At 40.6% G+C, this 24,307-nt stretch overlaps 1 protein-coding gene across 1 annotated transcript in view; it reads right to left on the bottom strand.

Moving 5' to 3' along the window:
* Positions 1-924: 924 nt before the first annotated feature.
* The window catches only part of SLC25A21 (solute carrier family 25 member 21), a 490,894-nt gene continuing 467,511 nt past the window's right edge, over positions 925-24,307 (bottom strand). Inside the window, exons 8-10 of the mRNA XM_012806452.2 lie at positions 5,484-5,665; positions 4,311-4,363; positions 925-1,200 (exon numbers count right to left, since the gene is read on the bottom strand). Coding sequence (XP_012661906.1) covers positions 1,139-1,200; positions 4,311-4,363; positions 5,484-5,665 — 297 coding nt within the window. The 3' untranslated portion in view covers positions 925-1,138. The remainder of the gene's footprint in view (positions 1,201-4,310; positions 4,364-5,483; positions 5,666-24,307) is intronic.

The following is a 24,307-nucleotide window of genomic DNA, read 5'->3' as shown; positions in this document are numbered from 1 at the left end:
AGTTTTACTTCACACATTGTTCCTAAGAGTGGCACAGGTAAGCATTCTGCACAAAGGTATTTGGATGCAAAGACAGATGGCACAAATGGGCCCAAGGAATGCTTCTAATTTGTGACTGAACGTGAACATATTTCAGCAACAAAACTTGTCTTCAAGGGAAACTATGGTTTAATATAACTTTGTTTTCTGTTGGTAATAAGAGACTTTGTTTTTTTTTTTGTTTTTAAATTTTATTTATTTATTTATTTATTTATTTTTGTGGTTTTTGGCCAGGGCTGGGTTTGAACCTGCCACCTCCGGCATATGGGGCCAGCACCCTACTCCTTTGAGCCACAGGAGCCACCCCGGTAATAAGAGACTTTGGATATCATGATCTTAAAATACCTGCTTAAAACAACAGTATTTTAACACTTTCTTTTAAACAGTGTTTAAAATATTCATTTAGACAGTGTGAGATACGAAGTAGATTTAGAAGAATATAGCTGAGATGTGCATAATTATTAAAGAAAATGAACAGATTTACATTTTAATGTGCTAGTATTTCATACAATTAAAAATTCTTAAAAAGCCATTTTAGTGTACTACAAAAGCATGGTCTTTGTGCTCTTTAAATATTATTTATGGGAGAATATGATTCCTTATGAAAACTTCACATTTTGGCTTAACTTTTTTTTTTTTTTTAACCCAGTCTTTCTTTGAACAATGCTTTAAGAATTGACCTTGGAATAATTTATTTTTAAAAATTTACTTTGAGCATTTCTAGACCTCTTAAGAAAAATAGTTGTCAGTACAATGGATTATCATTGTGAAATAGTGTAAGAGGAACACAGGTGACAAAGTTTATATTGCTTTTATGAAATATATCTGATTTCTATGCTATTTTTCTATATTCAGTTTATACATTTATCTCATTACTTCACATTATTTTTCTTCTCACAGTTTTATGTTAATGGCCGAAACTATCATCTCAAGTTGTCTAAAGACAATTTTCAAAGTATCCAAATAGGTTTTGCTCTTGAACAAACGGTTTTCCCCTTCACAACTGTATGCTGAGCTTAGCTGGTCAGTCTTCTTCCCTCTTCATGGTGCTGCACAGCAACTGTACATTATCTCAAGGGGGAAAACACTTCCTAGGCAATCACCAGTTCTCCTGAAGCCATGAATAGGTGTATTCATAAACCAGCAGCATCACCGCACCACCTAGAAAAGAAAAGAGCTGGTTTTTATCACCAATCCTGCAGAATAGTATGGCCTCTCTTACTGGGTTTTTGAATCCACAGTGCCCCATGCAGACTATCAGGCAGGGCCTATTTGGAATCATCAGCTCTTGAGCTCCAATACAAAGATATAAAACTATTATGGAAAATTCTCAGGGTAAAATCAAGACCATCTTGAGTCTTCAAATGCATTTTTTCCCCATGAGTTTCTGCAACTTTCATCATTTCTCATCAGATTCTTTTTCAGGCACTTTTAATTTTTAAAAGTAAATAAATATAGACATATTTAGTCATGTAAGGGCATGTGGCTTGCCTGCAAACAGAAACCTTCAGATTCTTCATCTGTAGGCAAAGGAATGATCTTTTTGAGTCTCTAGTTAGCATCGTCTTAGTTGCATTTGTAAAGGAAATCTCTAAGATGGTGTTTGACTAATGAGTCTGGGTTTCTCTTATTGTTTTCAAACTGGATTGCAATGTGGAAAATAGATTCTGAGTATTTAAAAAATCTGTACTGGAAAACTTAAAAACAACTTGTAAGCTAAACTCTATTCCCTTTATCTGCTTCAGATGTATATAGATTTGAACTTGAAAATTCGGTCATGGGGGTTGGGTGGCATGAGACCACCATTTGTCTTAGAAGACAAGAGTTATATAACTGGCTGCCGAGATTGCCATGTGACGTGTCAACAGGAACACGATCCAGAAAAACAAGCACCGTGGCTGCTGAGTACCTAAACAGTGCGGAAAGCATTTGCATGTGGATCCTTTGTGTTCTGTTTGATGCAGTAAATAGCAGGTCCCGTGCTCTGCAGGATAATCTCTCTTGATCCTTTCATGTCTAACTGTGTGAGAAATATTACAAAATCAAAATTTGGACAGATATCCTGAACCCGACTCAGAGAAGTCTTGGCTGTATGCATAGGAGATTGATTTCTGATGGAAAGAAATAGAACTTGATTTGGATCTTAGTTATTTTGAACACACTGCCATATGCTTTTTTTTAAATCTGCAGGCTGCACATGTTTGTGTAACCATATACCAAAGATAATTATCTGCCTGTAATTTTCATTTTTAACCCATGGAGATACTCTATTAGGCCCCTCTTTGCTGCCATAGCCCTCTTGGAACTCTGGCAAACAAAAAGAGGCATAGTACCGAGAGTTGTTAAAATGTATGTAATTGTTGCTGTTTATTCTTATTCACTGTTCACAATACGAGAGACAAGAATATGCAGAACTGGGTTAGTTTTCAGCCTAGAGATTTTGGAGTTTATATCACAGACGTCAGGATTCTTTCATGGGAGGTACCTGAGGGGTTGCCGTTGCCATGTTGAGCTGCTAAGGCTGTTGTAAAAGAAAGAAGGGATGCTTCTCTAGAATGAAGAACAAACTTCCAGGCTCAGCTTTCCATTTTTTTTTTTAATTGTCTCTCACTGTCTCTCTTTCTCTCTTTTAAAATCTTACCCTTAACTCAAAAGTCTTAACCTTTACCTCAAAAGGTACCTTTCTCTCTACCTTTTTTTCCTTGGAAGTTGCTGGGACTTGCACGCTAGGCATGAAGGGGAGGCCAGGTCCTTGAATGAGGTTTCCAGTTATTTGCAGCTTTGTTTAGCTGGACAGGAAGTTCACAACAGCCCTTTTCATTGAGTTTAACACCACAGCAACTCAGAACCTTTTTAAACCTTTAAAAAGCCAACCAAACATTTGCAAGCCTCTAGCAAATCTTGGGGTCAGATTATTTAAGAGTTTTGGATTAAGGTTCCAGGCAATTACCATTTTAGCTAAACTCTCCCTCGTCACCAGGCTTTGTAGGTCCATTCCCTTCTGAGGAAGCTGGGTTAGGGCTGGTGCTGTGATTTTCTCTCATATTAGGTCTACTAGCAAGTTTTTACTGTGTGGTGAAGGGAAAACACTGCATCCCGGCAGAGATGCACAGAATTCCCCACGTTTTTTGTTATTGGGTTAGTTTTTACACACGGGCCATTGACTAACAGAAGGCAGGTCTGAATCTCCAGCAGGAACAAGATCCCTGCTTATAGGCCTAGGAAGGTTGGGAGAGATGGACTAGGAATTGTAAAAGTGTTCTCTAAATGCACGAAGCTACGAACCGTTTACCAGTTTCAATTTACAGATTGCTCTTTTCTATCTTAGGTTGATAGAATTGCTGGTTCACTGGGCTGAGATCTAAAGGTAAACACGCATGTGTTTGTCCAGTGGAGGGGGGAGGGCGTTGGTGATAAAAGGGCGGAAAGGCAAAGGGAGAGGGGAGAGCAGGAGGAGAGGTACTAGGGGGATTTCTAGGGAAGATTCTCAGGATGTCTAAGTAGGTGAGTGTGGCCAAGTTAAAAAGAAATACGTGTGGTCTTGAGCATATTTTTGTACTTATTCATGAGGCTGCTTCTGATCTGAGACTGTCTGCCCTGGCGGTGGAGTCTGCAGTAGGTATTTTCTTATCTATTTGCACAGAGGCAGCTGACTCCCTGTGGGAATGGCAGTGGGTATTTGTGGGCTGCCGTCTGAGGTGAGGCCCTGAGCCAGGAGCCTCCACTGTCACACTGACAGAGGCCAGGAGAGGTGAGCACCCAGCTGTGGTGTCACCACTCTCAGGAGTGACTCTGAAGGCCAGTGGCCCTTGCTGTTCATGGACTAAGTTGTCCTCCTTTTCTCTTTTTGAAATAAAGCTGAGGCAGGAGCAGGAACAAATTAGGAAGCACAAGGAAATGTTTTATCAGGCTGGTCCCTCACCCAGTGGAAATCCTCTGCCCTGGCCGAGGCCACTGTGTACATCTGGGTGCTCACTCAGACTCCTGCTGGCTTGGATCCTTTCCTGTTGACTTAAGCTGGGCTTTGGCTTCTATCAGCCTCCAGCAAGGACATAAATAATACTTTGCAAACAAAGGTAGAACGTTTCTAATGGATGCCTTTAGTATCTTGAAGACTCATAGACAACTTCATATCCTCAAGCTTTCCACCTTTCACAAAGTGGTACATTTTTATTGTGCTGCTGATAGATACAAATAACAACAGCAACAACAAAAGGAGACATTACAATAAAGGAATAAAGAAGGATTATAAATAATAAAAACATTATTACCTGGTCCAAGTCTCATAATCTTGGGAAGCAGGCCTTTGTACAAAGCTAAAATCCTACAACCAGAGGGAAAGAGCAACACTGTTATTCTGAAAATAAATGGAATTGGACCTCAGTATGATTAAGATGCTGGCCCAGCACTTACAGAAAAAAAAAAATATTTGAAATTACACACATCCCAAACCAGACAGTATCTGGCTTAGGATTCTTGGCAGCAAATTTAATATGGGGAAAGAGTTAATCAAGAATAAAGAATTTTATTACCCTATGCTGGGTCTGTCCAATCAGAAACATGGCTTTCATCAGTGAGATGGTTTTTGCTTTCAAGGCAGCTGTGTATATGGACAAAATGATTTTTGTAATTGAATTTAAAAGACCATAAATTCGGTCTTTACATTAGGAAATACGATGCAGTTTAGATCCAAATTATAAAATATTACTTATTAACTTGAGAATAAAACATGGCAAGAGTAGACAGAAAGTAAGAGAAAGGCATGTACTTTACATTTTTTTTTTTAAAAAGTATTTTTACAGGACTCTATATTTAATTCTCCTAGAGGCTATAATTAGGTGGCACTTGGATTAGATTTATAGTCAGAAGACAAGTATTCTCCTGCCCATGTTTCCATGTTTCCCCGGAAAATAAGACACTGTCTTATATTTATTTTTTTCTCAGGAAGACACACTAGGGCTTATTTTCAGGGGATGTCTTATTTTTATTAAGTATAATACAACAATCTACATTTATTCAAATACAGTTAAGTCATCTTCTGGAACCTGACAGGGGGAGCTGACCTTGTTGGTGGGGCTGTTGCTAGTGATGCGTGAACTCCTTTCCCCTAGCCATTCGCACGTGCACAATACTGTATTATCAGGACATGTAATATCCAATGGCATGTTACAGAAACTGACAAGCAGAAGCTCATCTTAGCATTCAAAGGCAAGCATGCAGCATACTGTGTGATCGTGCCCACAGCACCACCTTGCTGGTGTAAGAACGTTTTGATAACATCTCATTATTGTGTTATCTTGTAAAGTTTGTCATATGGACTCCACAGAGCTTCTTGGACACACACCCACCTCACGAGGGCTTATTGATTCTAAACAAAATACCTGTACAATAAGGTTTGAACAATACTTGAGACTTGCACATTTATTAAAATAGGAATGTGTTACCCTTCTTCCTGATAGACTGTTGTCATTGTTTTAAAACAAGTTCTGTACTTGATCTCTCCAGGAACTGGTTGAGGCCCTTGAATCCGACTTTTGGCAACATCAAAGGGGATGTTAAGGACTGAGGCTATTGTCCCTGAGAGAAGACCGATCCCAAATTTTCTCAAAAACTCCAAGGTTGGATCCTAAAAGAAAAGAAGAATAAAATATCAGAAGGGGGAGCGGAAGCCCCCTAAATTGGTTAAACGCTATAAAGCAATATGTACTGAAGCAGAGCGTTGCACGCCCGGCACCCTCCTGTTATTCCAGCGGAACACATTAGGATTTCCTAGGCTGGAACTTGTTTTCTTGACAATCCCATTGGCTATGTTTTTACACATGGTCTAAATTGCTGAAGTACACATTTCCTCACACAGGATTTATAAACACAGTTCATAAAGAAAGACTGGTATGGCATATGGGGATGATTTGTATAATTGGGCTTCACAATGTACTTAGTATTACTGTATCAAAACAGGAGAAATCCAAGCTCACTATTAGCTAATTGGCCAGAATATTTTACAAATGACAGCAACTTCCACCATGAAGCCTACTAAAATGCTCATTTGTGTGTGGACCCCCAAATGTTAAATTAAATCAAGGCCGCGCTTGGTCCGCTGCTATTCCCCTCCAGGTTTTTTGCATTTATTTTCATGTGTAGCTGATCCACTGTACTGAGAAGTGCTAGCTTCCTGTTATTAACAAAGCAACTTGGGGCGGCTGCAAAACAGCCTGTGACATTCTGTGCATTATAAACAGTAGTAAGTCACCGGGCTAATTGGCTGAAGAATTTACAACCCATTGTTTCTGAATCTTATTCTTCCTCCATGGCAAACGAAGAAAAGGAGAGAGAGTGAGAGTAAGTGCCAGAGAAATATTTCTCCTTTCCAAATGAATTTAGGCCCTTCGCAATGGTCTGATTTGATTTTCTACCCCTCCCTACTCTGCTCTCTGACATCAAAGTATTTCATTAGGTTGTATGGGGGAGTCACTTTCCTTCAGCCTGTTTTGTGCCCAGTGAGCTCACATCAGGCTTCGTTATAATGAATTTGCTGGGACGCTCTTCCTTCTGTTTTCTGTCTCAGGTCTGTGCTTTCAGCCCTCTGTTCTCAGAAGAGAGGTCATGTTCCAGACCATAAGGTGCTGACTCTCTTGGTCACTATTTCAGAGGGATCATCACAGAGAAACAAAATACGTTGTGTCGTGATATTTATTTTATCCAGCAGAACCGAAAGCGGGGAAGCCTGCCCAACTTTAGTAAAAAGAAGTTCAAGTCTGACCATTGCATGCTTTCAGTTTCCATGAAGGTAGAAAAATTCTGGAAGCTCTGAATTTTTCAACTAAACTGAGAGCCAGTTACCATCACAGAAACTCCTATGTGACTAAGTATAAAAAGCGAGGGGTTCGGTAATAATTCTTGGACCTGGGCCATACAGGTGCCGGGGAGGTTTAAAGGGATTTAAAAACCAACAGGGTGTTTCAACAGGAAAAACAATGCAGTGATTGCAGTATGAGTGAGGTGTGTTTAAATAATTCCCTCTCCCCCCATTTTTTCTCTTTTACAAGGAGAGAAAAATGCCATTACGTTACTCTTCTCCATTATGGCATAGAAGTAGAACTGGAGCCCAGAGGATGGTGAATTCAGGACTAGCCCTGGTTGTCTGACCTTGGACGAGTCACCAAATTACACACAGCCCAGCGTATAGGGAAAGTTTTTCACACCTACCTTACCTCTGCACTGTGTCATTTTTTCCTGGGAATTAAAAGCCATAATAGAAGTAAAAGTGTTATATGTGTTGTACAAACCAGGCAGAAAATGAAAAATATTATAATGCAGCCTGTTTTCTAAAGATGCAAAGCATCCCGTAAAAAGATGCTCTCCTGGTGCTTGTTGACAAGTCACGCTCTCATTTCCAATTAAGGAAAAGAGTAAAAGTGATAACTTGTACCCATGTTGTCCTCTTGGGAAATTCAGGGGACTTCCCTGACATGTTTGGAAGATCAAAGTTGGGAACAGGGTAAACCAAGACATTTGGTGATGGTCCTCATGCATGAGGCTGCATTAGAGACCAAAAGACAAGGTCTCCAAGCCATCATCGTGTTCACTGGCAGGAGCAAGGCCAGTGTTTTTATACATTTCCCAGCACAGGAGTAAGATCCCATAGCAGTTCTCAAATCTAGCTGTGCTTCAGAATCACCTGGTAACTTTACAAAATACAGATCCCTGGGGCCCACCTCAGGCCCACCTCTGGGTTCCAGACCAGAATCTCTTAGAAAGTGTCTTTTGAAGCTGCCTGGCTGAGGACCTGAGTCTAGGAATCAGTGATTTTGATGTTCCGCACAGGCCAAGCAAATGGTCAGTTGCTACCCTCGTGGGCATTCTAGGAAGGAGAAAAGTTTGCTTGAGATGGGCAAGAAGTGTCTTTACCACCCAGCTTCTGGGTCTATAGTTGGTCTCCTTGCCTGACCCACAGTCTGCTGTGATCCAGCATCCCCGCTGGGCCTGGGTGAGCCAGGAGACAGCCCTCTCCACTCCCCCTGCCTTGTTTGCTGCGCGTTGCCCGCCATCCTCCCATGAATGCAGCCTCTCCTCTCAAATGCCTCTCCCGCTCGTCCCTTCCTGGATGCTCCCACCTCACTGGCTTTAGTTCAAGTTCCCATTCCCATTCCCAGGTCCGGCTTCCTCCATGACTTCTGTGGTCATGAAGGACACTTCACAGTGGCAAGGGTGGCACCACAGTAGCATTTCTTTATAAAAACAGATCTGGTCCTGGTCTCTCCCTGCTCATAGACACCCTGGATGTGTGGAGAGCAGAGATGAAGTAGCACACTGGCCTCTACATTCTTTCCCGCATACCTTTCCAGCTGTAACCCCCAGTCCATACTACAGTCACACAGGTACTCAATAAATATTCAATATACCGAGCACTTTCCCAATTCCATGCCTTTCTTCAGACTATTCCTGCAGCCTAGAATGTCTTTCTCCATCACATTCCTCTACAGCCGTGGTTCTCAACCTGTGGGTCGTGACCCACAGGAACTGTATTAAAAGGGCTGCGGCATTAGGAAGGTTGAGAACTACTGCTCTACAGCAATCTCATTCCCTTTTAAGGCCCAGCTTAAATACCACTCACCCAAGATGTTTTATGGATCCTTGTGTCAAAACAGATTTCTCTCCTCCTCTCCTCCTGAGACACTGTGTGAAGCGCAGTCATCACCCCTGCTCTAGCCCGCTTAGTGGTTGATATTTTTGCAAGTGTCTGTCTTCCCTGGGGCACCGTGTGCCCACACAGCAGAGGGGCATGTGCTATTCCCCTTTATTTTGTCTGTTTTGCAGTATACACAGTAGGTACTAAATAAATGTTTACTCCTTGGCCTGTCAATGTATGTGCTTATTTATTTTTGTAGAAACAATGAAAATCGAGTTTAATCCTTTCTCAAGACGCAGTGTCTTCCAGCCTGGAGATGAACCCGGATTACAATCCTACATTATGGCAAGGGGAGGACAAGGCCTTGGGCATTTGGAAAGCAGAGGATTTCAAGGTGGATGAATTGAGACTCTGAGTTCACAGAACCAGACTTAGACTCGCAAGACCCCATTGCTCAGTGGCTCGCAGAGACCAGCATCATAGAAAGCCTGTGACCGGATTTTAGCAAAAAAAAAAAAAAAAAATACAATCAACATAAAGTAAGGTTTCAAAATATTCCTCTCTAGGCTCTTTGTTCCTGCACTCACTGACCTTTTCCTTAGTGGGCAGAGCCACCCTCTTGACTCAGAAAGAATTAGGGTTTTTGTACCAAGATTACGTAGCGAGAAAAAGGCAATATGTAGTGTCTTTGGTTTCAAATTGGGATCTTGATAATCAAAATGGAAGTGTTGGAAGAGAGGCAGAATCTTGGAGAAGACCAGGGGCAGCAGGGGACAAATGTGTGAGGTCCACATGGGGGTCCTGCTAGTGGCTGTGGCCAGACACCCATGCACAGAAGTCCTGCAGCACTAGACCCTTCTTGGCATTCTGTCTGGCACATCCCACGTGGCAGGGGCAAACCCCTCCCTTGGAAGCTGCGGGAGGTGGGGGTGGGGAGAGGATCTTCATAGCTGCTGTCAAACCACCCTGTGTGTGGTTCAACCCTTCAGCTGCTCCGGACTCTAGAAGACTGAGGACAACGATGATGGTGTGAAAGAGAAAGATCCAGCCCTTCCTTGGGTGGGGTCAGGTCAATATTTGTTACTTATTCAGAAACTTTCCTTGGAGGCTCTCAAAATGCTAGACATCTCTATGAGAAGGTCAGCAATCCCACCTTCTTTCTGAGAGCTAATGCTGCAAGGCAGAGCTGGTTTGTATAGCATTTTGGAGTTACCTAGCAGGCAAGTGGTGACATGGGGGGGAAATTCTCAGGCAAGGATTCTTTACTGTTCTAACCAGGAAATAAGGGGTCCTTAAACTTAGGAACCTGGGGCAGAGCAGAAAATAAGCACTACAGGAACTCATTCCACCAAACCCACCTGAGCTTTGGAGAGGAACGTGGGGGTAGGCAGGTGTGGAGGACAGAGTTGGGGGGCATGCTGAGGCCAAGGTGCTCATAGCTTGAAACTTCATCTCAAATTGAGCAGGGCTGGCCTGGCTCAGGAGCAGAGGTGAGGAGGGGCTGTAGCCTCTACTCAGAGCCCTGTTAATTCTGTGGTTGCCTTTGGAAGCAGCATCCACCCGCTGTCCTCAGCCCCACTGCCCCACCCCTACAGCCCAGGGCCCAACCTCACCAGCCTCCTTGGTGGCCTCCTCCCTTCGCACAAGCACCTGACCCCAAGTTAGCCACATCCCTCTTCCAGCTCATGCAAGGGGTAACGCTTTTAATAACATCAAACACTTAAGTACATATTTGGTGCCAGAGACTGTCCAGGGCAAATTTCTATGCATTAAATCAGTTAATCTTCATCATCTTTCAGGTAAAAGCTATTATTATTATTCCTATTTAACAAACGAGTTAACTGAAAGGTTAAGTATAAGAAGGGAACTTTTGTTACATCCAAGTGAACTCAAAACTTTGCCTCAAGTCATAGTTTTTGTCCTGCTATTCCTGAGAGTTAGTGGTGGGCTGGTGGTGGAGGTTCCAAGAACCTCCTGCATTTATAAGCAATGCTTCTGTGTACCTGTAGATGAGCTTTTCTGGGGAGAGTGTCTACAGATTTTATCAGGCTTGTAAAAGCTTACAAACAACTTCATGAGGTACTTTCCCTACCAATAAGTTTATAAAGTCAGGAAAGGGCACTGGGGCTGGAAACAGGAAGCCCTAATATTCTCAGGGGTCCTCAGGCAACTCACTTAAGTGAAAAGATTTCCACACACTGTCCCACTTTGGCGTCCAGTTACTAAGACCTCAACCAAAGCTACGAACTCAGTGGTCCCTCAGCCACCATCATTAGCACCATGTGGAAATTTTTTAGAAATCAAAATTGAGGTTCCAGTCCAGATCTACTGCACCTGGGATGAGCCCAGCAATAGCATAACCAAGTGTTCCATCTTACTTTGGTGAATGTCAAAGTCAAACACCATTTGATGAAGCTTATGGTCCCCCCCTCCCACTCCTTGGACTGGACAATTGATGCTCTTGGATTCATCTCAGTCATGGACATCAGAGGCTGTGGATGTGTCGGAAAGTATTTTAAAGCGTTCTTAGGTAGAAATGGGTTGTTTCTTTAAGGCTGAGGAATGGAAGGCAGTGCTACCAGCTCTGTTCCACCTTTCCTCCCTTCAGTTCAGTCCAAAGTGAGAAGGCGCACAGCTGACGTTGCCTGGATGAGGGACATCTGTCTCATAGTTTGAGGAGGTCAGTCTGTACTAGCTATCAGGGAATCGTCCCTTAATTTATCAAATAAGAATAAAATTAATAGCAAAAACAAATAACAATAAAATACTATACATGTTATGACCTTTATATTATTTTTTGTATTATATGAAAAATAATCCTATTATTAATAATAGCTACTTATTGCCAGGCACAATGTTATATGCAAAAATATATATATACAAAGAGTGTACATTATGTAACAAACTCTGTGAGTTAAGGCTTACAGATAAGGATATGGAACTTTAAGAGTTACCAGTTGTCCAAGATCACATTGCTTGTAAGAGATGGAAGCGGGATGTGAGCCCACATTCTTCTCACTCCCAAGCCTATGCTCTTAACCACTATGTCACACGGTTTCTCTTTCTTCATTCATTTGTTGTGTATCCAACCTACAAACATTCACTGAGTATCTATATGTCTAGTCCTACCCTGGGGGCTAGAGTTGGGTATGTAGGTAAATTGTCTAGAGAGGGGTTTGGGAGCAGCAGGCATCTAATCTACCATCCCAGCACAATGAGATCAGCATGGAAGTGGGAGCGTGGACAAGGTGCAGGCCAGGCACACAGCAGGGAGAAGTTCTTCTGGGGGCTTCACTCTCTGAGTTCTGCGAAACAGGGCCCAACATCTGTCCCTTGAAAACTTAGCCTGTCAGTGGCCATTTAGGAACTCAGTGGAAGACAGTTCATTATTGTAAGTCACTGAGCATTAGCTGCATGGCAGCTCTCTGGATTGCGAAATCCATGATCTGAAGTCTTATTGTGGCTTTTCCCATTAGTTTATTTTAAAAACTAGAGGAAGAAGATGACAACAAGGAGAAGACACTCACTATGTGTCGGGCACTGGGTTAAACATTTTCTAGATTTAAGTCTCACAATACCCTTGAGCAGTTGAGGTACCTGAGGCTTGCAGAAATTTCCTACCTTACAAATGCAAATCTAAGGTGCTAGTAATTAGAAGTGAATAAGCCAAAGTATGGAGGAGCCCTGAGACTGTCCCCTATCAACCAGCTTTAGAGACACACACTTGCTCTTCAGGACTATATCCTGACTCAACATTCAAAGGATTCACCTCTCAGTACAGGGGAAGACTTATGCAGTAGAAAATACAATCTCAGAATCACAAGCTGCCTAGGAGTGAATTCACAATGTCACCTAGCCTAAGTCAAATATTCAAGATGGATCACACCACAGTGATGTGAAAGGATATTAATATTGACAAAAATATCAATTGTTAAAAAATTTGCAACTTATTTCCATAATTTGGTCCAACTGTCACCAGTAAGGAAATTTCTCTTGTACCTAATTGATGTTCCTCACCTATTAGCCTAAAGTATTTTACTCTAATTCGTTTCTAAATTATAAGGGCAAACAGCGGCCACCATTCTCAATGTAATTCACCAAGGTGTAATTCAGCTGTTATTAAAATAGCCTTTTTTTTCAGCGTGCTTATAAAACAGTTTCTTTTAAATATTTATTTATAAGTAGTATTTTTATTTTCCCACCTATGAATCTTTTTCTCTAAACATTTTGTTTTTTTGTTCTCATAAAACATGTGACATAAGTCAACTGCAATTGAATAGCCTGAAATACTAATGAATATTGCCTGTATGGGCCTTATTCTGTGTTAGCAGTAGGAAATACAAAATTCATAGGTTTCTAAAAAGTTGCTTAATTCTCTTGCACACATTGTAAGACTGAAGTTAGTATTTCATTTCACAAAGGAGAATGCTGAAACAGAGAGAAGGTGTGACTTGCCAAAGACACATGGCTAACTAGTAAGTACTGGGACTGGGAATTAACACCACATTCTCTTACCAGAACTCTCTGGCTGTTTCTACCACATTTTGATCTTTGTGTGAGTGCAGAGCTAAAAGGATATATTTGCTGGCCCTTCTTTAGGGACATCAGAACATATTATAATATCTTTGTGACTTGACGGGAGACACTAATAAGTGAACCTAAGATGTTGGCAGCTGTGACATCCTACAACCTCTAAAAATTCAACACAAGGCACCAAGTCATCAGCAATGCAGTCATGTGACTCAGAACAGTTAACACACTACATATTTGTAACTAATTTAACCATTTCATCCAAACTCTAAAGCCAACAGCTAAAGACAGCATCTGTAATTTACAGCAATGGCACTTGAAGAGTTAATATGCACAAAGACAAAATATCTTGATGAAAAGAGGCACATTTTTCCCCTTTTACCTTCCCTGGCATGGGCCCTGATGTCCTGTTTAGGAGCTGGCCAGCTGGCTGCAAGCTTGATAAACAGAGAACCACTGCCCATCTCGCAGGCCTTTGTGATTAGGGTCTGGCATCTCTAAGAAGACATTCTGTACGGAGATGTGCCAGAAGGAGGGAGTTAAGGGTGATGGGGGAGCAGAATTTGTTAGCTAGTGGGGAGTAGGGGTGGCGAGGGACACAGAGCAGGAAGCTTGTTCCTTCGCAAAAGGCGAGGTTGGACAGAGGGCAACAACGGAGCTTTTCAGTTAGGAGAATTCAGCACTAAAGTCTAGTCTTAGAATCCTCCCTCTGATGTCAGCCCAAATCACACTTTCTTGGCTCTCTGCAATTAAGACACCCTTTACTTTCTCCTGGCACCACACCTAGTAAGGCGGACTATGACTGGGGGTGGGGGTATCACGAAAGCCTTTCTTTGAAGAACTCAGCTCTGGAATTCACTCTCTGCCCTTTGCAGCACATCTCTATCAGCAGCTGAAGGGTGGTTCAGTGCAGGCCCTCATTTCCTCAAGGCTGCAAACAGCAGGCATACAGACCCAGAGTTCATGATCTACTCTGAACTGGAGAGAATGCAGAAAATCCACTCTAGTAATAAATTCGTGAAAATTTCATCTTTTGGTGGGGGGATCATTCTGTACACCTTGATTTCAGAGGTAACTGCTTGAAAAATCTTCCCACGGTATCTTGAGTAACAAGACCCTGAGTGGAGGGTGAGTGAGAATGTGATTGGAGGGAGTCTCATCTGGCTGAACAAAACGGCCCTCTGTGCAAGATATGTCCACACAGCAGCCTGAAGAGGGGCTCTGAACCTGAGTGAAGATGTGGGAGGCTTGCTCATTGCTTCTGCTGCTGACACAGACTGGGAGGGGAAGCTCGGATGACAGATGAGAGACTCCACATTAAAAATTATCATCATAGGCTTTAGCAGTAGACTGAATCCATAAGATTAAATGTAAGCATAGTGACTGTAAAATTCTGAATGGAGGCAATTATACAAGTTTAAGATAAGGGGGACTTGACCACAGTTCATGTAATCTGGGGATTTTAATTGTCCATAAATACTTCTCCATGCCAAAATCTTGATGTAAAAGCAACACATTTCCCCTTCTTTCCCTTATCTGCCTCATTCTACAAAGACCCCAACAACTCCTCTCTGTATAGTTTTCGGCTGTATTAAGAAAGGTTGTGTGTACATATCACAGGAAGGGTTGATCTTATAGACAATGAATTTGATCAACTCATAAATGTCGTATTGAGTTTAGGTCTGACACTGATGTTGAGATATCTGATGAGACAGACCACTCGGAAGACCAGAAACCAAGTCCTGAGGGGAGTAGATGAGGAACTATTGGTATACGTGTCCACGTATCTTAGGAAGTACACATAGTACGACAGATAAGAGCATGGGTTCTCACATCAGATTGCCCAGGTTCAAATTTCCTCTAGGGCTTTGTGGAGTTGGGCACCAGGTTCTGACACTTTTTGTGAAAACTTCTTCAAAATCTCTCTAAAAGAAAGGGACTGTGCCATGTCACCTTCATCTTGTGTCTATACTGAGCCTGACACCTCTTAGGTGTTAAATACATGCTTTTGCTCTCTTTTATAAAGACATAATAAATAATTGAGGTTTCAGAAGCAAATTACAAAGGAGGTGCACACACATGCTGGTTAAGCACCTGGTAGCAACCGCAAGACAAATAACAGCAGCGCGTCACTGCCTTCCACCCAGCTGCCAATGGTGGTCATGAAAATGATGTGGTGTGTTGAAATCCTAGTTGCCTCCTGGTAACCGAATGAGGAGGCAGCTTGAGTGAGAGGGAACTGGCTTTTTTTATTTTAAAAAGGAAATTTGCATTTTAGATATTGTTAGTTTTAATGGGTCCAGGTCAGCCAGGAGTAGAGTCAGCTCTCAGAATACACCTTTCACTCTTTCCAATCTTGGCTCTCTTCTTGTTGTTTTGTTCATAGACTTTGACAAAAGCATGTTTTCCCCTGATGTCATGGTATCCTGCTGTTTTGTCCCCAGTGAAAATATCTGCTATTGAAGCTTAATTAAAAAATACAGTTGTTTCCACTTCACAGCTATCAGAGGAATCTACAGTGTTTGTTTTCTCTTCATGTGAGATAATTTAGGAAAATGCTAGCTCCTCACTCCACAGAAGGTCACTAACTAGAATGAGATGGTTTAATTGATAAACATTCTGTAAGGAATGTGGAGTATTCCCAAGATCCTATCCTCGAAGGGCTCTGGGCTTTGGAATGAAATCAAAGTCCTGTGTTAAAAGCTCCGCATCTAAATCCAGCCATTCAGAAAATAGCCATGAAAATTCTCCTTTCCCCTCTAGGCTCTCTGTTCTTTAAAGTATTGTGAAATGTAAAATAATTTTAAAGATCTTAGCCACTCAGCTCAAATTATGAGCTGAGTGAAATGACATTTGACTTAAATGTCAAAATGAGTTATGGTTTAAGCATAACAGTTATCACCTGATTACTTCAGATAACATATACATTTCATACACACATATACTACATATAATTATATATACCTATATATTTGAATGGTTGGGTAATACCTTCTGGGAGTTAATTATCTTGCTAAGTATTATCATATAAAATGCAGGAAAGAATTTATATATTTCCTTGGGAACTCGGTAGGATTTTTCTGTTTTAGTGTGCTCTGTTTGTTGCTTGCCTCAATAAAGGTACTGACGCCAAGGAAAACTAACAAACCAGGTTCCCAAAACAAAATTCTAAAGGTTGAGAAATCAGGGCAAGTGCACCCCAAGCTGCTTCAATGTGGAGACAGCCAGGTTGCCAAGTACAAGTCTTTGAACAAAGTTTATTTCATGAAATTCTACTTATGAACCTTTATGCATGAAAATACTTTCCACTTAGTTTCACTTATGTGATGTTTGTTCACTATACCCCCTCAGTTAAATCACTTACGGGAAGTGAACTGCCTTAATACTATGTGCCTGAGATATTCCAGCAGCCTTCACTTTCTCCTTCCCTACTGTCCTCCATACACTCCATCTTCTCCTAGGTCCCCAAGTCTCTTTCTGGTGCAGGGCAGTCACGCACCCTGTTCTCTTCATTTGGTTTTATTCCTTTGCTTCACCTTGGTCCAGCTCACCCTTGAGCCCCAGCCTAAACATAGTTTCTGAAAGAAGGCCCTTGCTACATCCACACCATGGGTCTAGGTGAGTGTCCTTGGTTATAAATGTGCACAAATCAATAGTTATCTTTCATGGCAGTGAGCCAGTTCCCTGGGTAACAATTTGGGGGTTGCCTGTCTCCTCGATTAGACTGTAACTCCATGAAGACAGGAGCAGAGCGCTGGCGCTCTGTAAGATGGTACCCACACAAGGCGACGGCCCCACTAATACTTGGAATGAATGAATGGAATGGACTGGTTGAAAATCCAAAGCTACTTACACCTCAATTCTTCCCACTTGGGTAGCACCTGACTGGAAAACTGTGGCCTGAATTTTGTTTAAGAAAGTGTCTGAACCCCTGGCCCCTTCTCTCCGTGCTTCCTGGTGCCCATTCCCTCAAACCCCCTTGCCCCCCCGGGAGTCTGTGCAAACTGCCAATGAAAGGTACCTCTTTTACCACAGGATCTTGTCCCGTATCTTGGAATTTCATAGATATATATACTTGTAGTTTCCCCCCGTGGGTACTAGAAAGGAGTTATTCTTAATGAAACTTTAATGCTCTTGCTTTTCCCATTACCGGATGATTGGTAAGACTAATGATCGAGTAAGAGAGAATCAGAAAACAAATGGTCATAAATTAAACCCTGCTATGACCTAAATCTATTGAGAGTCTTCATTTCAAAATACAAACAGCTCTGTCTGAGTTCTCTTCCTTGAACCCAGAAGTGCATTTTTCATTCAGCTCAGTGTAAACCTCGGGGTATTAACTGAACATGGCTTTCATTTAATGGGGGTGCAGCTCTCAGTGAGGAAACTAACACATTTCCACATTTCTCTGATAGACTGAAGTGTGTCTGACACCACCCTCAAAATTTATACAGAATTTACCTTAGGAAAAAAATGTTTGACTTAATGCTGTCTGTGGTGAAATGACCACAGGGACAGGTCTAAATGGTTTATTAAGTAAGAAAGATGGAACGTATGAAAAATTGTTCTCTCTTAAAATATTTCTCACACACACATGTAATTTATATCATGGCAAAATTCAACACAAAGGTCTGTTGTTTTTGGCAAAATTACCTGCAAACATCCTTAATTAGGATGCAAACTGAAAACACAGTTCAATACTGTTGACAGCCATTAGCTTGAGGCAGCTGTTCCTACTGTGATTTTATTGATGGAAACATATGAAAAGAAGTAAATATGGAATTAGAAGACACAATTATTCAAGATGTGTAATAGTTTAATCTTAGGATATTCTTTGTGTGTCAACATCACAGATAGTACGCTCTGAATATCCCCAGCTTAGAATGGGAATGAAATGAATCGTTTTTGCAATGAAAGTTTACTCCCATGGATATATGAAAATGCTGTCAGCATTAAAGTTGATCAATATCTGTTTCTAGAGGACTCTACTTTGAGAAGTGATAGCCTCTTTCTGGGGAAAGGGATAATTCATTATACCGACATTCTGTTCCATTAAATGAAAGCCATGGTCAGTTAATACCCAAAGCAATCTTTCCTCTGTTAAAGCCAGTTATTCACCATTCAAGAGCTAGCTCCTAAAAATAAACCTAAAAGAATATAACATAGGGGATCATTTTCAAACTGGCCATGCCTCATTCTCCAGGAGCCCAACAATTCTGTCTTTCTATGGATTATAGATTACAAATGTGAAAGAGAAGACCAAGTAACAGGTCCGACCAAGGCAGAAGAATCTGGTTACATTATCTGGACATTCCAGTTACTTCACTTATTTCAATGCCAGTAACCATTTCTAAGAGACGTGTGACAAAATATAAGGTATAATATAGAGTTAGAGCATGACATGCTATGATGGAGAGAGTTCTGGTGTTTGGTTCTCCCTGACCTCCACACCCCACTGCATGATCTCAGATAAATTACTCAGTAATGGTCACCTCTGGGCCTTAACTTCCCATTTGGTTTCCTTATCTGACAATGACAGTTATTATTATGAGGATCAGGCAAATTATGGAGTCTACAAAAATAGTTTTAATGGTATAATGTGGCACAGAAGGTTATATTTCTGTGATAATTTGAAAAATGTATCTACCAGAGATCACCAATCTGAAGAGCTAAAGTCAGGAACATAAGGAGCGAACTTGAGTTACCTGGGTTTAATGCTTCAAGTTCCTATTTTACCTCTGCAGACATAGCTTTAGAATTAAGCAAAAGGGGGAAAAGTAAATCAGGTAATCTATTTTATGAGGTTCAATAAATTTTTCATTGATTTATTTTCTATTATAAAATTAATACATCCTAAAGGTAAAATCTTCTAATAGCTTAGAATGATATAAAGAAAAAGTACTTTCCCTCCACTGCTGCTTGCTTTCTCCTGCTAAATCTCTTTCACACATACACACACACACACACACACACACACACAATTCCCCATTTCCACTCCCCAGAGATAAACATTATGAACAGTTTCTTGTAAAATCAAATACTTTGAAGATGCAAAACTCTGTAAGACATTTATGGATATTTTAAAACAAATTAAATTAAAGAAAAATCTAGAATAATTCCATGACAGTCAGAGTTGGTGAAATTTCAAATTTCCTTGGAACAACAGAAAGACCAATTGCTGGGCGAGGAAATTGAAACAATAACCCTGTAAACAAACCGTCCAAAGTGAATGGCCAGAGACAGCCTATAGCAGAGATGGAATGAAGGCTTCAAGGAACACCACCTCCTCATCACGGTTTATAACAACTTGATGACGTCCTTCAACATGTTTTAATGATTATCATACCTTCCCCTTCACAAAGGATTGATTTATTATGGTTTAAATTTAAAGAATACTGGTTTCCCACTTTTGAATCAGGCTTAGATTACAGAGCACATAAAATCAATGACTTTGTTCTAGGAAAGAAAAAAAAAACAACACAGTGTTCATTTAAGTACACAAGGAATAGTCCTGGGGAAAAATTCCTCCTACAATTCTACATACTAACAATTCCCATCACCCGCCTGAACCCCTCTGCTCCTTCCCCATCACCCTCATCAGCACTACTACACGTAACACTTTATGGTACTTTAACATTCCCAAACTACTTCATGTATTATTTATTTTCATTCCCCAAACAATCATAGAAAGGTAGAAAGAACAATCATAGCTTTTCAATTTATAGATTAAAAGAAAAAAAGCTCAGAAAAGGGAGGTGATTGGTTCAAGGTTATGTCATCAGTGAGGGACAGAGCCTTACCTCTCATCGAGGCAGACTGATGACTTCTAAGTGTCTGTCTCCAGCTCAGACCTTGCCTCTCAAACTACAGGACCCACATCCAACCGAGTGACTCACCATCTACACTGTGCAGTCCCAAATGCAGGTCAACTCACAGTTTCCAGGCTAAGCCCATAATACTCTTCCATAAGCCTGGTTCTCTTCCAGTGCATTTCTTTCCCAGTGAAGTGTGCCATGATCCTTTCAGTTGTTCAAGCTAAAACCTAGACATCATCGCTACCCCCCCTTCTTTCAACACAAATATTTTCTCCATTACTACATCCTATAAGCTCTATCTTGGGACTAATTTTTCAAATGTGCCCACTTCTCCTCGTCTCCATCATGAACACCAGGACCCCACCATCTCGTCCGTGTGTGCGTTGTTCCTTCCTCCCCCTCACCACTCCATCCTCTCTCCATGTTCTAGCCAGAATGATCAGGTAATTCCTCTACTTAAAATCTTTTGTTGGCTTGTAATGCTCTTTAGATAAAGATAAGAATCCTTACTGTGGCCTATGAAGGCCAGTATGAGGTGACCCCCCCGTGTCTCTCTGGCGACATTCCTGCCCTCATATCTTGCTGTCACCACACAGCTGTCTTTCATTTTGCCCAAGGTACCCAGCTTCCTCCCTCTTTGTAGTAAACATTTCATGTATCTGGAATATACTTGAGCTCACTGGCCATCACCTGCTAAATTCAAACTCATTTTTTAGCTCAAATGCTACTTCCTCGAGGAAGCTTTTCCTGACCATCAGGTTTCTATTGGAGGCATTTCTCCATTATCACTTATAAGTTGTGCATTTATTTGTTACTTGTTTTTGTCTGTTACCTCTATTGCCTCGTAAGATCTATGACAGCTTCTCAACATTGCACAAGGCCTAGCACATGTTAGACCTTCAATAAGTATGTGTCCAATGAATGACTCAAAGCTGGGAGTCATACTCACACTTGATGACACCAAGTTTCACGTACCACATTCCTCCCCCCACCCCAACTTATGGGGCCCAAGGACCCAGATCATTAAATGCAAAGGAATCAGTTCTTTTAGTTGGGAAGCTAAAGCTTAGAAATAAAATTCTGAGCCACATGGCACATTTTTTAGCACTAAGAAGGTTTATGCATTAAAATTATTAACAGTCAAATATGTAGAAAATAGTGTTTTGGCATTTTCCACCAGTGTAACACTAATGTACAGAGAGGTTCACAGTGGAATTTATGTGACTTTCACTTTTTAAAATGATGACCAAGCATAATTCACTAAACTGCCTGTTGTATGATGCTTGGGATGGAGGTGGGAGAATGAGGTATTTTAGTTTTAAGTTCTCAGCCTGGTAAGAATTATAACAAAATGAAAAAAATTAATTCTAAAATTATAACGTAAAAAATTTATCTTTTATTTATAGATTTAGAAGTTAGTTTCCAGAATCCTAACTAATAAACTAATCATTTACTAGTATAATCTAGATTAGGGAAGTGCTGGCTAATAGGGAATTCATTTGGCAAAATGCTGGTTGAAATTTCACTGACTATAATCAGAAAAAATATTGGCTAGGTAGTGAATCTAATGAGACATGGGAAGAACAGCTCACACCTTTTCTGTTCTACTTTGTTTCCTGGGCAGAGAGATCCTTGTCTACACTGCTGAAATCATTGCCAGGATTTGGGTCCCTGGTGACTAGCATGTCTGGTGGTCTACTCAGGCACTGGGCTACGAGGCAGCATCCTCATTCAGAATCATTTCCCCAAGTAAACACTCCACTTTCTTAATATAAAGGCGCTATCATGTTATATATAAACTTAAAACGTCCAACTCTTTTTTTCTCTAGAATTCTGTTTGATTATGGTTCGACTCACTGAGGTTCTAGCTCTAAATCTGTTAGTCATAAATTCTCTACCAGCTTCTTATCAAAGTGGTATCAGCTAATACAGCCACCCTCCAAAATGCCAAGATATCCCTTCACTATCTGGGAAAAGACAAAATAAACAAACAAATCTTCTTCCCTCCCTTCTTCTTATTAAATTAATAGACATTTGTGAGGGTCTGCTATGTGCCAGACACTATTTTAATCTCTGGGGATATGGTAGTGAAGAGAAAAAGAATAGATAATGCCTTTTTTTTTTCTTTACAAAGCTTACATTTTTATATGTCCTTTATGAATGGAAATGGAAAATGGTAAGAAATAGCCTAGCTAGCTGTTGTGATATTGAGATGGTCATGTATTTGGAAATCTCATTTATTGAGTACATTGGAAAGAGGAGATAAAAATTTTTCTGAATTTTAAAATTTTGTTATTTTGAAAGTTAGAGAGACCAACTGTTTTTAAATATCATCATCCACATAAGAAATTCTGAAGGTGATTATGTTGATCCAAATTGAGAAGGGACAAATCTAAGAACTTGTAAAATATTTTTAAATGTGATGTAGAAAGAATACAAATAATATTGTTATGAACAACTAATGACTCCCAGTATGACAGTCATCTAAACGTGATGCTCCTATCTCATTTCATCTGTTCAGGGGGTTTTCTGGAGTCTCCTTTGTAGGCTCCTTGAGAGCACAAGACAATGTCTTAGTTATCTTAGGACATCCTGGGATTGGCAGAGTGACTGCCAATCCCTTCTTCTGTGTGAAGAAGGTGCTTTGTAAAACGGTTTATTGAAATTAAATATTCAGATTGTTAATGAGGTTGGTTTGCAAACTGGCAAGATAAAAAGCTTCCTTCCATAGTTTCAGAACACCATGATATCTTAAAAAAAAAATGAATACTTCCACTCCTAGGTTTTTTATTTTTTTTTTTAATTTTTTTGCAGTTTTTGACCAGGGCTGGGTTTGAACCTGCCACCTCTGGCATATGAGGTCGGTGCCCTACTCCTTTGAGCCACAGGTGCCGCCCAACTCCTAAGTTTTTTAAATAATGCAGAATACATAGCAACTTAAGTGTATTCATTAATTATATAATAAAGTTTGTACTTGTGAATTTTTTTTACCATTTAATAACATGTGGCCATATACACATCTTATTGTTCTTTCTGAATTTCTTTCTTAACCATAAACACATCTTTCTTATTGTATTAACATGTGTATTATCATAAATGCATGAATGTATATGACAAAATACATAAATATGTATATAATTTATGTAATAATTTATATAATTCATTTCATTGTATGTAATTTCTATCTGCTCAAGCCTTTGGATGGCTGGAGAAATGGAGGCACAGATACTTCTTTTGTGTTGTATGGAGTAAATGTCTCAGGGTCTGAAAAATCAGGTTGGTTTCATGGGTGTGTGACTTGCCCTGTGACACAGGGCCGCACTGAGAAGAGATGAGCCTCATGCTTGATTTAAAGCTCTGCTGTCATTGTCTTGAAATTGTTTATAGTTTTTGAACAAGGAGCCCTGCGTTCTCATTGTGCAATGAGCTGCACAAATTATTTAGCTGGTGCTGGGTAAAAAGTGTCTGAATGTATTGAGAGTATAGCTCTCTCATGTTGTGCAGGACCAAAGTGTTCATTGCACCCGATTTCTGTATTTCATGAGCTTAACAAGAGGAGAGCTCCAAGGCCACTGGAGTCAGAATTGTCAGTTACTGGAGGGATCTATAGACACTGTGACCAGAGATTTCAGACCAATAGAACATAAGCTTCGACTCAATAGATTTACAAATACAGTGAAACCTGGTTAACAGCTTTAGTTAGTGAAGTGAAGCAAGGACAACAGATGGTTAACGTGGAACATGAGCATTGGGTTCAGTTGTTACTTGAGAAAAGTCATGATCTTTGATAGAATATGGGGGCAAAGGCAGATACAACCTACTTTACTGAACAGTCTGGTTAGCCATATTAGAAATATTTTTGTAATTTATGAAAAGTCCTTTGATATTTATCTACTGAGCAAAATGAAGAAGTGAATCCAGGTGGGAAACTGCCTGGATGTGAAAAACGTCTCCCCAACTGGTGTGTCCAGGGTTGCCGTTTCCATTGTAAGCAGGCAACTGGATGGTGGGCGAAAATTCTGTCATGCTAAAGCTTAAAAGCACCTCCTGGGCTACTTTTATATTGTAGAAGTTGAAAGGCTGCTGGCATCTGTAAGTTACCATTTTACAAAAGAGGTTGATGCTGATAATAATAATTATAATCACCATTACTTTTCATCAAAAGCAAATGATTACAGCCAATATTGTATTGAACGGAGTTAAATTGAAATCATTTCCACTCAGATCAGGAACAAGGCAAGGGTGCCCATTGTCTCCATTGCTCTTTAACATCGTAATGGAAGTTTTAGCCATC

This window comes from Otolemur garnettii, unplaced genomic scaffold (assembly GCF_000181295.1).
Source record: "Otolemur garnettii isolate 467f Iridium unplaced genomic scaffold, OtoGar3 scaffold00052, whole genome shotgun sequence".
Classification (NCBI taxonomy): Eukaryota; Metazoa; Chordata; class Mammalia; order Primates; family Galagidae; genus Otolemur; species Otolemur garnettii.
The sequence above is the reverse complement of the archived record's forward strand: the minus strand, read 5'-3'. Positions and strand labels throughout refer to the sequence as shown.